The following is a 14,196-nucleotide window of genomic DNA, read 5'->3' as shown; positions in this document are numbered from 1 at the left end:
AAGACAGAAATTTCAAAGGCAAAACCAAGATGAAAGACAAAATACTGGTTTATGCTTTTAGCGACAGATGGAAACTGGGCTAAGAGAATTGAACTTTAAATTACGTAAGAAAAATGTCCAAGAACAAATTAAATAGCCTTCTCATACAGGTTTTATTTGAACCTGTCACAGAAAGCACACATTTTCTATTCTCTTGAATTAATATATTAGTTGGAAAAGTATCCTAGTCCTATGCTGTTTGATGTGACTTCTCTGAGGGATAAGTATCTGATTTTTCATGCTTCCTGGGAACCTATAATCATACAGGACTTTATTATCATACAGGATTTTATGTCCTAGCAGTCACGCATACCACTATTTCTGGTTGCTGCGGGAATGTCAGGAGGATCTCACAGATGCATCTGGAAGTGTTAAAGCTGGTGAAGAGCACAGCTCCTCATGGGCTGTCACAGGCAAACCAGCTGGGTGCCCTTTTCTTGCTGTGTTCAGACTCCCTGGGTGTTCAGACCTTGACACTGACTTTCGCTACCTCTCCTTATAGGTGTGGGGTCTTTTGTAACAACTCTGTCACCGTTAGGCAAGGAAATAGATGTAGAACAAGTTGTGGATGCGGAATAGGAATCAGAAACCTGCCGGTGTCAGATGAAATCCCTAAATCTGTCTCCCAAAAGACAAAGAATGGCAGTGCAAGTGTTTTCCAGACTAATGCAAAAACTCAAGCTTTTTCTATTTCTTTAGAATAAAAGTTTTGAGGAATATAAATAGGTAGCAAAATGCCATGCCCTGCACAGTAAGAAAGCAGGATAGAAAATGAGATAAATTATTTACCTCTGTATTTGATTACTTGGAAGGGATGCAGGCAAAAGTGGTGTGAGGACATTTCAACTGACAGATCCTCATAGGAGGAAGGGCGTCACCATCATGTCCAGAGGCAAAAGAATAGGAACAACATCTAAACGGTACATAATGCAATAAGGAATGAAACAAAAATACTTTTTCTTTGAAAATAAATGGGTAATTGCTTCATTTAAGGCTGGAACCTTACATTTACTCATGCATATGCTTAATTTAAATGGGATAATTCATGTGGTGACCCCAGTGAATAATATGCAAATCTTAGTGGGATTGAGACATGTTAAATTTGCAAATCAAAGTCCTGCTCAGAAATGTTATCTGATTTCCAGGTATTAAGTCTACAAACTCCATTAATTGTTCAAAAGTAGGTAGCCAGTGTATATGTATCAGATGAAAAAGTTAAAAACCAAAATCTGTATCGCTATGAGGCTTAAACCGAGCAGTCCACTTTTGGGAAAGTTATAACATGTCCACAAGAAGAAAAATTGTTCTAGTTCTTACATACAATCTATCCAAGTTGGCTGCTGTAAAGGCTGGTGTAGATTTATGGTTTTAATTAAGCTGTTACCAAAATTTAGACATAACAGAACTTCATAATAATAAAAAGAGAACCTTTACTTATTTTCCTGAGAACATAAAGCCTCACAATTTTATGTATTTCCTACTTAGGAAAAAATATTTTTGTAATAAAGGTAATTCTAAATAAATTTGATTCAGTTCTTGTGGGGAACAAACTCATTGCAAAGGATCATGATAATAAAAATCATGATAATAAAAATAACCTGTTTAAACTGCCTCCACTTAAGTAATAATGCAATATTTTTTTTTTTTTTTTACCAGGACGAAATAAACACACTTGCCGTACAGCTGGTTAGAGTGAATTATCACACAAACACTTCCCGTTGCCTTGTGGTAAAATGCACCTTGAAGTCACTATCGTCCACCCACCTGCTCAACCCATGTGAGAACGTTTCTTAAGTTTAAGAAGGATGTGGTGGGAGGATGCCCCGAGGGCTGGGGGAAGGGGATGCCCAACAGCCCGGGCGCTGTGCAGCAAAGCTCTGCCTGATGGCCAATGCTCCACAGCCCCTACAATGAGTGTACAGGATGGGACCATTAACAGGGAATTTTTTCTAAATATAATTTGAGTTTTATGGTTCCCCTTGGGTCTTTTTTCCAGCTCTGAGGTTGTCTAGAGATGTGTATGGCTCCCTGCATGATTTAAGTGACACGAATGATTTACACAGGGCACGAGCCAGGGAGATGCTGCTGTGTAGGCAGTGAGATTGGTCTGTGCTGATGAGGTGCCACAACTGGCGGCTCCCTGTCGGGTCCCCAAAATCCGCTTAGGGCCTTTGTCACAGAAGCATGTGAAGATCTGTGTGTGTGGTCCACCACGGGGGCTGGGAGAGGCTGGCAAGCACTTAGTTAGTATGGTAGCCCAGAAATAAATGACCATCTGGATGTGTCATTTGGGAGCTCTGCAGGGACCCTGGGATGCCATCAACACACCAAAGTAGGACAACAGAGAAATACTGTGTGGGAAAAGGGGGACAGCAGGACCAGTGCAGCTGGGAGCATTGGTGTGAGCTGAGAAGTGGGACCAGAAGGGGTGGGAGGCAGTAACCCAGCCCCTCAGTCCCCTCTTCTCTGGGTACTGCTTTGTAAGCGGTTGTGCATGAAACCCAGATATAATTACATAGTGTGACGGTCGTGTGTTCTCATTGGAAAAGTGCCTGTGTGTTAATTTTAAGTAGGGTCCTTGCTCTGTAATTGTGAATCCTCTATCAGTTATGTGAGCTGGACAATGCAGTAGATGGCTTTTAGTGGCTCCTGAAAAAATAGAGAAGACTGACTAGACACCATTTACATTGCTTTTTGAAGTTTGGAGTACATATATGTATTACAGCTTGCTTAAAACCAGTGTGCCAAGGCAAGCCTTCACAACGGTGGCATGCAAACCCCTTCTACTGATTTAGCACTGGCAGCATGCAGCTGCTGAGGCTGTGGTGCCGATCCAAAATACATGGGCTGCTCAACAGCAGCAAGGCGTGGGGTCTTGCCAGTCGGTGTCCGTCTGCTCACGATGCACAGGGCTTGTTGGGAACCTTTCCTTTCCTAGACACAGGTCACGGTGTGCCTTTGTGGAGCATCAGCTGTGCTAGATGTATTCTGGTTTGGACAGGACCTGCATCTCCTGCCCTCCATTGCTCCTGTCCCGGAAAGTGCCCCCCAGCCTTCGAGTTCTTCTTTCCCTAAAGAAAATAAGGAACGGTCAGAGTTAAACCAGGGGAAAATAGGTAGTCAGGTTAGGAACTGTGTTTATGTGTTCCCTCCCTTCTTAGGGGTAGTCAGAGTGACGGTAAAGGAGCAATACTCAAAAGGGGGGCAGAGGCGGTTGCTGAAGAGGCAGTAGATGAGGGGGTTGATGGCACTATTCAAGGCTGGTAGGTTCTGAATGATCACAGATGCATAGAAGCGCTCTTTGGTCTCGGGGAGTATGTTGAAGTTGTCCAGGATATCAAACAGAAAATAAGGGCTCCAACAGAGAACAAATGCTGGAAGAGAGGCAGAGAGAGGAACAGCTTGACATTAGATAGTTTAGCTATTTAGGGAGGTAATCACACACGCATTGAGAGACTGGCAAAACACATAAATATTTGTTCATGCAAAAAAGAAATCTCTCCCTATTCAGGGTCTTATTTAAGAGAATAGTTATTAGATTGTGCTTTTATTTGTCTTTATTTTTATTTGAATGCCCATAAAATATATTATGTGTGCTCCTTTAAGTGTTTAGAGTGCTCCCTCTAGACATATCGAGACAGTTTTGAACACTACACAACACATAAAGGGTAAATAGGTAGCCAGTTAAAGAATCATCAGTTATAGTGAAGCGCTCTTTTAATGGTCCCCCGAGTGAGCAGCCAATCTAAATGTACACACCACCAAATTGCCTCTCCGTGACAGCACTGCCCCTCACAGCCACCTATTAAAAAAGGCTTTTAGACACCCAGGAGCAAGGAATTACACCCTTTCACACCACGTTATGGCAGACCAACATGTCATTTGGCATGCTGGCTGGTGGTGCTGCGTACAAAGGGTGTGCAGGAGGACACTAATTCCTGTACTGCAATTTAAGAGATAAGCTTGGGGAAGGGAAGAGGGGACTGCGTTGTTCATAGCCCCTGCTTTTGTTCAGAGATGCTAGAATTAAAAATGCCACAGATCTACCTTTATTTGCAGGCATAGGGAATAAATTTTGCCCCTCACAGATTTCTGTCATCTCCTTTCACAAAGACTTTTGATTCGAGATTTACATAGAAACGGTGGGACAGGCAGTTCGCTCAACTAAGCTGTAAGTATCTGGGTTAAAAATGTACAGGTATCTGTGAAATCAGACACAGGATCTCTCCCTGACCCAAATGGGACAGCAGCAACCTCGTGTTTGCTTTCTTGTCATACTGATCAGTATTTCTTTGTTGGCAGTTGGCTGAGTGCTCACTGAACGTGCAAGGGAGAGGTAAACTCCCCTCTATAGTAACTAAGCTGGTAACGTCTATGCACAGATTCCAGCAAAAGAGCAATACAGTGTCAGCGTATGGAGCATAACACTGATTACGCAGAACTTTAAGTGGCTTTAGAAAAATCCATGAATGTTCGGTGCCTTCATCTGTTTGCACACCAAGCAATGCTGGCTGCCTAATATTATCAAGCCCTTCTGAAATACTGAGCATCCAGGTGAGCCCTTAACATCTGATGGCATTGCAATAGTAGTTGTTTCAGACAAAAGCTTTCTCTGATTGCCACACAGGAAAGTTCAGACACAGAGAAGCTGTTCTTGGGCTTCTGAAAAGCATGAATCACACCAGCCTCTCTCATGTCTGCAGACGCTACCACTAAACAGTGAGCAAAGCACCTCAGTAGTAGCTATTATCACAGTATCATCCAATCTGATTTTTGTGTAGTGTCGGCAAGAGGAGCGATCTTTTTCACTGGTAGGGGTGAGCTGTTGGCCCTTGGGAATAAATAGCTTCGGTCGCCTTCCTGCCTGTCGCTGGCAGCTAATCATAAGCCCTGTGCGACGCTGCCTTTATTTATTGAGATAGAATGTCAGCCTCCTAATTCCATCAGAATAATGTCATCTCCCTGGGAGACGGAGAGCACCTGCACTGAGTCATTGCTGCCCAGTCAGGAAAGGAGAGCTTGTTCTTCCCACCTCAGCAGGCAACACACCTGTGACACCAGAGTCAGTTGCTCTGCATCCCTCACCTCTCCTTCCTCTCCCCAGCACCTAACATGCTGTACATAGCCTCCAAGCCTAAAAGACAACTCAGTCGCCAAATCTTTTGGGAAGGAGAAGACCCCTTCCTTTGTTCCTTTTGGGCAATATCCCTCCTTTACCTTCTTTATGCACATGAGGGGCTGTGCATGTAATTTCATTTGAAGCTTATGTCAGATGCCTGAAATAGGAGTTTATCAGCTAGAGGAGAGGGAAAGGACAAGAAGGCGAAGCAGGGAGTCTAAGTACAGGTCCTACTCTGAGCCATCTACCGCACTTCATCTGCTGATGACGGAGGGAGCTGAGGAAAACCAGCTTCCCAACGTCAGCAATCCTCCCTAGCTACGGCTGTGGGGCTTTTCACTTACCAAGGATAATTACGATGCTGTACTTGATCGCTTTCACTTTCGCCCTGGATATGAACCCACGACTGGTGTAGCCAGCAGAGGTTTTACCACCTGGGGAAAGAACAGTTTGGCTAGTAAAAGAGCAGGGTTGGTGTGTGCATGTGCCAGTGTGTAATGCCACAGACAGGACAGCAACAAAGCCCATCCCTCCCGGTGTCAGGCAAGGGCTCAGGAGCTGCTGAAATTCAGACACTTGCAAGCCTGCTCAAGTTGGACACTCAAAACCTGAGCCACCCAAAATCTAAAGGGGAAAATGTAAGCAGAAGATATCTTTCTGAAGCAATGTGGCGTTTGTGGTCTTGGAGTGGAAAACCCAGCTTGTTTTATGGCTTTCCATAGCCAGGAATTTCTGATCTTGATAAAAATCCAGACTTGCAAGGGCATGTGAAAACACAGAAAAAGTGTTATCTAAGTATATGCTAGAGGAAAATCATTCTGGAAATGGGCAAAGTTCTGGGAATAGGGATTTTGAGCTCTAGAATAAGGATCTTTTACTTTTTTATTATTTTCTTACAGATGTTTTCCGTTGTTCCTTTAAAGGGGGTTTAGTGTCAAAGGAAAGAAGGTAAATAATGCAGAAAAGAGTTACAAATGAGCAATTACAGAAACCCCATTCCCACCGCAGTGATGGGGCCCCAACACGACACTGTGTGTCCAGGCATTCCTGGATTTGGGGGACCGGCTGGATTTGAATCACGAGGCTGGAGACACGTGTGTGCTGAGACTCACCAGGGCAGCTGGATATGATGACAGCCTGAGCTTTGCTTTTCATCCAGATGGTTCGTATCACGATTGAGTATATGACACTACAGAAGGGAGAGAGTCATTGGTATTATGAGACACTGTAAATTTAACTGACATCTCAGAGGTTCGTGCTCAATGAATACGTTTATCTATGTGTAAGGAGCTCGTAGAGATAATGAGACTGCACAGGAATAATAATAGTAATAATAATAGTAATAATAATGACAACAACAATAATAAATAAAATATAACTCTTCTGTAATACTTTTCAGAAGCAGTTCTGAAGAGCTTTCACCATGGAAGTCGTTATCATTGTCCTGGCTTTGCAGATGCCAGATCTGAGGCTCGGAGGAATGCAGTGATTTGGCCAAGATCTCACAGGCAAGAGCTTATTGGGGATTTGGAGCTAGCTGAGGCCAAATCTGCCTGGCTACCAGCCCCGGGCCAACAGCCTGAAATGGCAAAGGGAGGGATCTGGTTTTGCTGTGTGTATGCTTCTGTTTTGGTGTTACTTTGTGAGTATGAAGCTGATGAATAAAACGGTATCCTGAGGAATTCAACAGGGGCAAGATCCATGAGAAATGCAGTTAAATATCGTGGTGCTCACTTTCTGGTCTCAAGGTCCTGCGATGGAAATAGAGGAGGACAGAAGTATCAGGTAGGTGGGAAGAGTTAGATGATTCAAAACTAGATCCACTGCAATTTGCATGTTTAGAGGGGAATATACATATACTTTCAATGGGAAGTATGAAAAGCGTCCTAGTCCGCAGTGCCCTCGGCTGGTTATGACTTTTCCCATGGTGATAAGAAATCCAGAATTTTTTTTATTTAATATAAAATAGGTAAAAATAATTCCTTCAAGCTGAAGAGCAGTTTGAACCCACATCCTGGATGAGGATGTTACCTTTTCAGCAGTTTACATAAAAAAAAAAATATAAGGCCTTGCTCTGTCTGCCTTTTCTCCTGCAAGCGTGCATAATGTCCAGTTAAAAATCACTAAGCATACTGGTGTTTTACCTTTTAGTCTGCTATAGAATACAAGAATGATTTAAGATTATTTCAGATAATGGACTCAGGTTGCCATGTTTTCCTGATGTAAAAACCAAACCTTATAAGAGAAGCCATCGTGTGCTGTTTGCAATACACAGTGGTGATTTGGGGGGCCTGGGGCAGCCTGACCATTAATTGCCATAGACCTCAGGGGTGAGTCTGTGAAAAAGATGCAGCTAGGGAGATTATTTCAGATAAAGATGAGACTAAAATGTGTCCTACTATCATGTGATTTATTTTTATTATCAGAAGAGATGTTATTCTTATTAGAGGTTTCAGACTGATACACAAGCCTTTCCTACAGCACCCGTGATTCCTAGACACACTTGCAAAGGCAGTATTTGTGTGCCTTGGAGGCTTCTTTTCTATGGAAGTTTGAGCCATCTGGTTTCCAGGCTCGATAGGTGAGAGCTGGAGATGCAGCGTGCAGCCTGGGCTGTGCTGCAGAGCAGTAGCGTACTTGCCCAGTGAGGGCTTTGCATGCATCTGCCGCAGACCCTGGCTTGCCCTCCTTAATCCCTTCAAAGGTCCAGCATGCCTCCCAGCTGACTTGAACATTTTCCTTTTATCTCCTGGCTTTTCAAGAACCTGTTTATTTATCAGCTGGTGCACTTGAGAGTTCTTTTGTACTTTGTACTGACAATGGTGGAAAATTCATGTATCATTTCTCCTTTGACTGTTCCAATGAATAAGAATGCACCATAATGACAATTGTTGTCGTCTCAAGAAAATTTCCAGGCAGCTCCTAAAAGACTTTTTTTCTATTTTCTCCCTAGCCTGCTATCTCTAGCCTGACCTTTTTATTTGCAGTTGAAACAATATCCCCCCTGATGCAGACCTGCGTGTGCCCAGTAGGACACATTCAGAGTTGCCTAAACACTAGGACAAAGGAGCTTAACTCCATAGCCAAAATACTCAGACTCCCTACTTCCAGCCAAGTGCCAAAAGGATTGAATTACAAAGTCAGGCTCCTCACTTGCCTTCCCTTTGACCCCAGAAATCCTGCCCTCTTGGCTGCAGAGCCTGGTAGGAGCATCCCTTCCACCAGATGCAGTTATAGCAGCTATCTTCTTCACTTGGCATTTCACATATGAGATTAGATGCTGTTTCATTTGAATCCTCAATTTTTAGAAGGCCAGGGGAAAGTTTAATTCCTGGTTTAATCCGGTGGCTTCTAAAGTGCTGCCAACAGAATGGATTTGTACTGGTGGTTTTGCTTCTGTTCATCTTTTTTTTTTTTCTATAGCTGGATCCACTGGAGCCTTCCTTATCGGGAGGGGACCAGAGGCTCAGGGTGGGTGTCAGGAAAGATGAGTCATTTGTCATGCTAGGTACGCTTCCCAGCAACAGTTCTGCCAGCCACAATTATGCCTTTATACTTTGATCTCTCTGGGACTCCAGATCTTATTAGTACCTAATCTTTCTTTTTTTCCCAGCTATGTTGGTATGAAGCTAAGAAACTGGACTTTCCAGAAATATGTCACCCAAAGCTTAACATCAGAAAAGGCGTCTGCACATGGGTTTCAAAGCCACAACAATGAAAAGAGAGCACTTAAAGAACAGAAGTTGTCTTTTTCTTATAGGGGAAAAGCAGTTTTTTTCCAGAATGCATTTGTAGCTTCTTCCTATCTGTAAAATGCAGCTGGAGAAGGACATGGCGGTTAGTGACATCTCAAAGGGTGGGAAGAAATTCCCACTTGATGGAAAATGAAGTGTCAGATAAGCAGAGAGAAGCGGATGACAGATGACAACTGGTATTCAGGTGGACAGGAGGGTGTTGGCAATGGTCTGCACCATTCTGACCGTATTGTAATCTCTGTTTCCTTCCTCTTGACATCAAGCTGCTCAGTCTTCACTGCCAAGATGTAAAAGCACACCATGCATGTTGCCACAGAACTAGTTTTCCAACACATGTAACATGCCTGCATGCTCCTTGCCCTCGTCTCCACTGAAAGCACGAGGAGATGTGATGTACAGTTTGTTAGGTCCAGGTGTTGTCAGGTTTCCTTGTCTCTCTGTGTAGTGCGCTGTCTTCCAGCCTTCAGTGGGGATTCTTGGGGACTATGCAATCATCTTAATGCATACTATGATATTAGAATACTATATGAGTTTTTGTGGCCTATTATTTGCAGATGAGAGACTAAGGATAGGGAAGAAAGAGCTGAGATGGAGCAGTGAAGCCTGGATGGAAAAATATTCCAAGCCTTTTTGAGAAGGAGCTGCTCAGGCTTTGAAGACCACAGGATAGATATCTTTACTGAGGATCTGGACAAGGGTATCGAGTGCACCCTCAGTAAGTTTGCAGATGACACCAGGCCCGGGGGGGGAAGGGTGTTGATCTACCAGAGGGCAGGAGGCTCTGCAGAGGGAACTGGACAGGCTGGACCCATGGGCTGAGGCCAGTTGTATGAGGTTCAACAAGGCTCAGTGCTGGGTCCTGCACTTGGGTCACACCAGCCCCAGGCAGCGCTGCAGGCGGGGGCAGAGCGGCTGGGAAGTGCCTGATGGGAAAGGACTGGGGTGGGGGGTGTGTGTGTGTGGCTGGTCGACAGCTGCTGAACATGAGCCAGCAGTGTGTGCCCAGGTGGCCAAGGAGGCCAACAGCATCCTGGCTTGTATGAGAAACAGTGTGGCCAGCAGGACCAGGACAGTGACCGTCCCCCTGCAGTGGGCACTGGTGAGGTTGCACCTCAAATCCTGTGTTCAGTTTTGGGCCCCTCACTATAAGAAGAACGTTGAGGTGCTGCAGCGTGTCCAGAGACGGGCAACGGGGCTGGGGAAGGGTCTGGAGCTCAGGTCTGATGAGGGCTGGCTGGGGGCACTGGGGTGGTTCAGCCTGGAGAGGAGGAGGCTCAGGGGGGACCTTGTTGCTCTCTACAGCTGCCTGAGGGGAGCCTGTAGGCGTGTGTGTGTGTCGGTCTCTGCTCCCAGGTAACAAGGGACAGGACAAGAGGAAAAGGCCTCAGGTTGTGCCAGCGGAGGCCGAGACTGGATGTTAGGAAACATTTCCTCGCGGAAAGGGTGGTCCAGCACTGGAACAGGCTGCCCAGGGAGGGGGTGGAATCACCATCCCTGGAGGCATTCACAGAATACATAGATGCCGTGCTTAGGGACATAGTTTAGTGGTGGACTTGGCAGTCCTGGGTTAACAGTTGGACCTGCTGATCTTACAGGTCTTTTCTAACCTAAATGATTCTATGATTCCATAGTAGAAAGGACATGCTGTTGATCTGAAAATGCAGCTATTTTTATAGCCCTGATAAAATGCGTTATCTGGAGACATGGCAGGAAAATACAAGAATATGGTTCGGACTGCAGGTGTATCTCAGCAAATGAAATTTATTGCACCTCCAAAAACAATTTGGCTTGATCCAGATTCTGAAGGACTAAGATACATGTTCATTGTAGCATGTTATCTGTTACTGATGTTGTTTAATATGGCCCCATTGGTAAATACAGCATTTCTTGTCCGTGTAACTAACTCACTCATGGTCAGTCATACATAATGCTACCATGAACAGTCCATCTTTATTTTTAATTCATAGATTACTTTTGTTTTGGAAAATAAAATGTCTGCTGGTATAGCTATGTATTGATATTAAAAACCATGAGAATTATAGATCTGCCCACTCTTCAAACACAGACTTTTAAATTTTTTTAAAAATAAATGATTGCATTATGCTAGCATCCCACCCAGCTTCAGTATTTGCTAGTAAAATGAAACTTTACCACGGCAAAGAGTACACTTAAGCTCCCTGCTAATTGCTCATATTTATCATCCAGCATTGCCTATTGTTCCTTGTACTTTATTTGTGCAAAGTGATGCAGCTGCGTTATGTTTTATGGTAGCTAATTTACAGCACTATTTATCCAAAGACAATAGGTACATGTAACTTCATCTGAACAAACCATTGTAAGCATGGGTAAGGGGTGGATAGACAGGCAGATATTAGAACATACGTGAAAGACCTAGGCTTTTTTATTTATGAATGGAAATTGCAGGCAAAAATGATTGTGCTCACTGAATCAAGCTCAAAAGATGACCTTTGGTATTTTTATTAATGCTATTTTTATTTCCTTTATTTGATTTAATTCAGACAAACACCTTTTATTTAATCAATTTTTTATTTCATTGCAATGTCTTGGGTTTAGTTCCATATTTTTCATTTTAGCTGATTCTGTTTTTTCTCTTCTAATTATTTTTCTGTTCTCCAAAGCAAATGTTTTCTTGGAGTTTTGATTTTAAACAGCAGATGGATATTTTTTTTTTCTCTGTGCTTCAAGAGGAGCTTTTGCAATTTTTTTTAATCTGAATTTGGAATTATATTAGATAAATGCCTACATATTACATTTATCAGGTTAAAATATAAGAAAATGTATTTAGTGATCATGAATAAGAGCTAAAGAATACTCCAAATTTCTCAATATATTTCAAAATACTTAAGTGTCAGAATATAATTGTTGGCACAGAGTAGCAATACAGAATGGGAACCCAGCAGCTCTCCCTTCTCCTCATCACCGGACCTGAGGGGCCCAGGTGCAAATATTTCCAGGAGAGCAGTCTGTAATCTGGATTTGACCCATATTTAACCTCTGTTCAGCAATGCCCCGGAGGTATTAATCTATCACAGATACCGTCTGAGCTCTGCTTGGCATATATTGTACAGGAGAAATGGTTTTGATTATAGCTGATGATGTCCCAGAATAGGAAAGAACTAATTACAACAGGCTGCCTAATTATTTTTTCTGTATTTTCTGGATTTTGGTAGGTTGATGATATAAACTGCAGAAAAAGTGGTAGATGAGTCTAAATAGGAGGGAAGAACAGACCAAGTTTTGAAGTGCTGTAAAGAAGAACGTGATTCAGGATCTGTGGCTCTCCCTGACTGGCACTGAGACAGTGGGGAGGAGGGGAGGGAGCTTTTACATGAAAAGAACAAATATTCTCCCCTTTTCTCAGCTCTCGAAGCTAACCACACACTTGGGTTAAAAAAATCTAATCACAGCTTTTCATTCTCTTTTTCATTATTCAGGCCTTGCTCGTTTGTATTATAATCAGATAAAAAACTTGCCACAAACCCACAAGGTGTTTGATATCTGTTTGCTGATTCTCCAGTTGTGAAGAAGCGGTGGGAACAGACCTCAAGCATTTCAATCTTTCAGGCTGTTGCAGTTTTGTTCATAGATTGCCTTTTCATATAGACATTAAAAAAAAACAAACCAAAACAAAACAAAACAGATTGTTGTTTTCTTCTGGTTCGTGTTTTGGCTTGGAATCTATAGGGTTTGCCCACACCGTGTTTGAGGGATTGGCTTGGTGGTGGACGGGTTTTACAGACTGAGCAGAAGGTTATCAGCTTAATAATTCATTCCACGGGCTGCGGCGTTATGAATAACACAGCTCCTGTGAGGTGGTTGAAGGCTGTGTCAGGAACATGTGAAATCAGCTCTTCCGAGAGAGCTGAGGGATGGATGAGAGAAGCTTAAAAGATGATGGTACCTGGGCTGTAGCGAATGAAAAGCGCTCAGCCGAAGTGGCGTATGTAGTATGGAATTAAGCCCTGCACCTGAAAAGTAAAATTTTATCCTTTGTATGCACTTCGGATGAACTGTGCCAGAAAAAGTGCTGTCATCAGTGAACTGCTTTGCTTTAGAGGTTAGGTTTTCAGCAGATTCAGGAGGCAGAACTAATTAAGAATTAACTCCACCAGCCAGTGTCCCACATTGCGTCAGGCACCTGCCACGCAACTAAATCAGAGTGCTTTGGTGGAGAAAATAAAGTAGCTGTGCAAACGAAATGAATTATTGCAGAAAAGGTTTTATTCTTTCTCTGTGTGCGCCGTGCCTCACTTCCTCAGTAAGTGTGGCGTCTGCCTTGGCTTCTGGTTTATTCATATTCCCGGCTTCTTAGATACTGAACCTTGACTTTTCAGTCGCAGATTTATGGATTGTCTCTCCGTCATTATGTTGTGGCCTTTTTTTAACAACATCTTCGGCTAAAAGCCATTAGACAAAAAAAACCCAACAAACCTCACAAAATGCCTTCTTTTGTTTACTAAGTAACACCTTTCATTTTTATAATTATTTTTTTGACAGAGTAACACACAACTACCATGTACCTGAACTCTGTCACTCACCCTTATGAAAAAACATCTCGTTGGTCATCAAAGCCACTGTGCATCTGAAAGAATTCAGTGGAACGAAACTTTTGCAGAGAAATGGAGTCCCTGCAGACATTAACAGCCATTCCTGCCACTCTTTAGCTCCAAACTTCTTACCAGATTATTTATATGCTGCAGCCGCATCAGGTGGATTAGCTTTAAACTTCAGGTCTGCCAAGAAATTTTAATGAAATAGATGTCACACCTTGAGGCTACGTTGACATATTTTACAGACACATCAGCTGGGAAGTTGCAACCTTCAGCTGTATGCTTGAAGCTTGAAAAGCTGTTCTGAAAAAATAGCCAGTTCTTCCCAAACTGCATGGCATTTCATTTGTGTCTCTGGTGACCTTGCCGCAGTGGTAATCCTCTTTTTATGTGATTTTAGACAATCCTCTCTATTCTGAAGAAAACAGTGCCACTGACTACTAGAAATCAATGGGCACCAAAAAATCCTTTCCTGTGCCACCCCCTTTCCTTCCTCCCACTTAGGACCCGTCAAAAATTTGACTTGTGCTGGCAAGGGCGTGGGAGCATTGGTGTTAGCATGCGCTGAAAGACAGAATGTGCTTGGGCAGGCCACAGGCGCTGCTCTGCCCTGTGCCTCCAAGGCCGGTGTTTTAAGTCCTGCCATAAACTTCTCGTGTGAAAGTCACTTAAGGTTAAAGCTGCAAAAATTTTAGGATGCTTTACCCGTGTC

The 14,196-nt window shown here is 43.3% G+C and overlaps 1 protein-coding gene across 1 annotated transcript in view; it reads right to left on the bottom strand.

The window, feature by feature from the left end:
* Nucleotides 1-87: 87 nt before the first annotated feature.
* Nucleotides 88-14,196, bottom strand: part of NPSR1 (neuropeptide S receptor 1) — a 69,640-nt gene continuing 55,531 nt past the window's right edge. Inside the window, exons 6-9 of the mRNA XM_080383389.1 lie at nt 6,271-6,347; nt 5,503-5,592; nt 3,233-3,413; nt 88-3,110 (exon numbers count right to left, since the gene is read on the bottom strand). Of these exons, the coding sequence (XP_080239515.1) occupies nt 3,017-3,110; nt 3,233-3,413; nt 5,503-5,592; nt 6,271-6,347 (442 nt within the window). The 3' untranslated portion in view covers nt 88-3,016. The remainder of the gene's footprint in view (nt 3,111-3,232; nt 3,414-5,502; nt 5,593-6,270; nt 6,348-14,196) is intronic.

The sequence above is a fragment of the Falco punctatus genome (genome assembly GCF_963210335.1).
Source record: "Falco punctatus genome assembly, chromosome: 4".
Classification (NCBI taxonomy): Eukaryota; Metazoa; Chordata; class Aves; order Falconiformes; family Falconidae; genus Falco; species Falco punctatus.
Note: the sequence above shows the minus strand (reverse complement) of the source record. Positions and strands in the feature narration are given on the sequence as shown.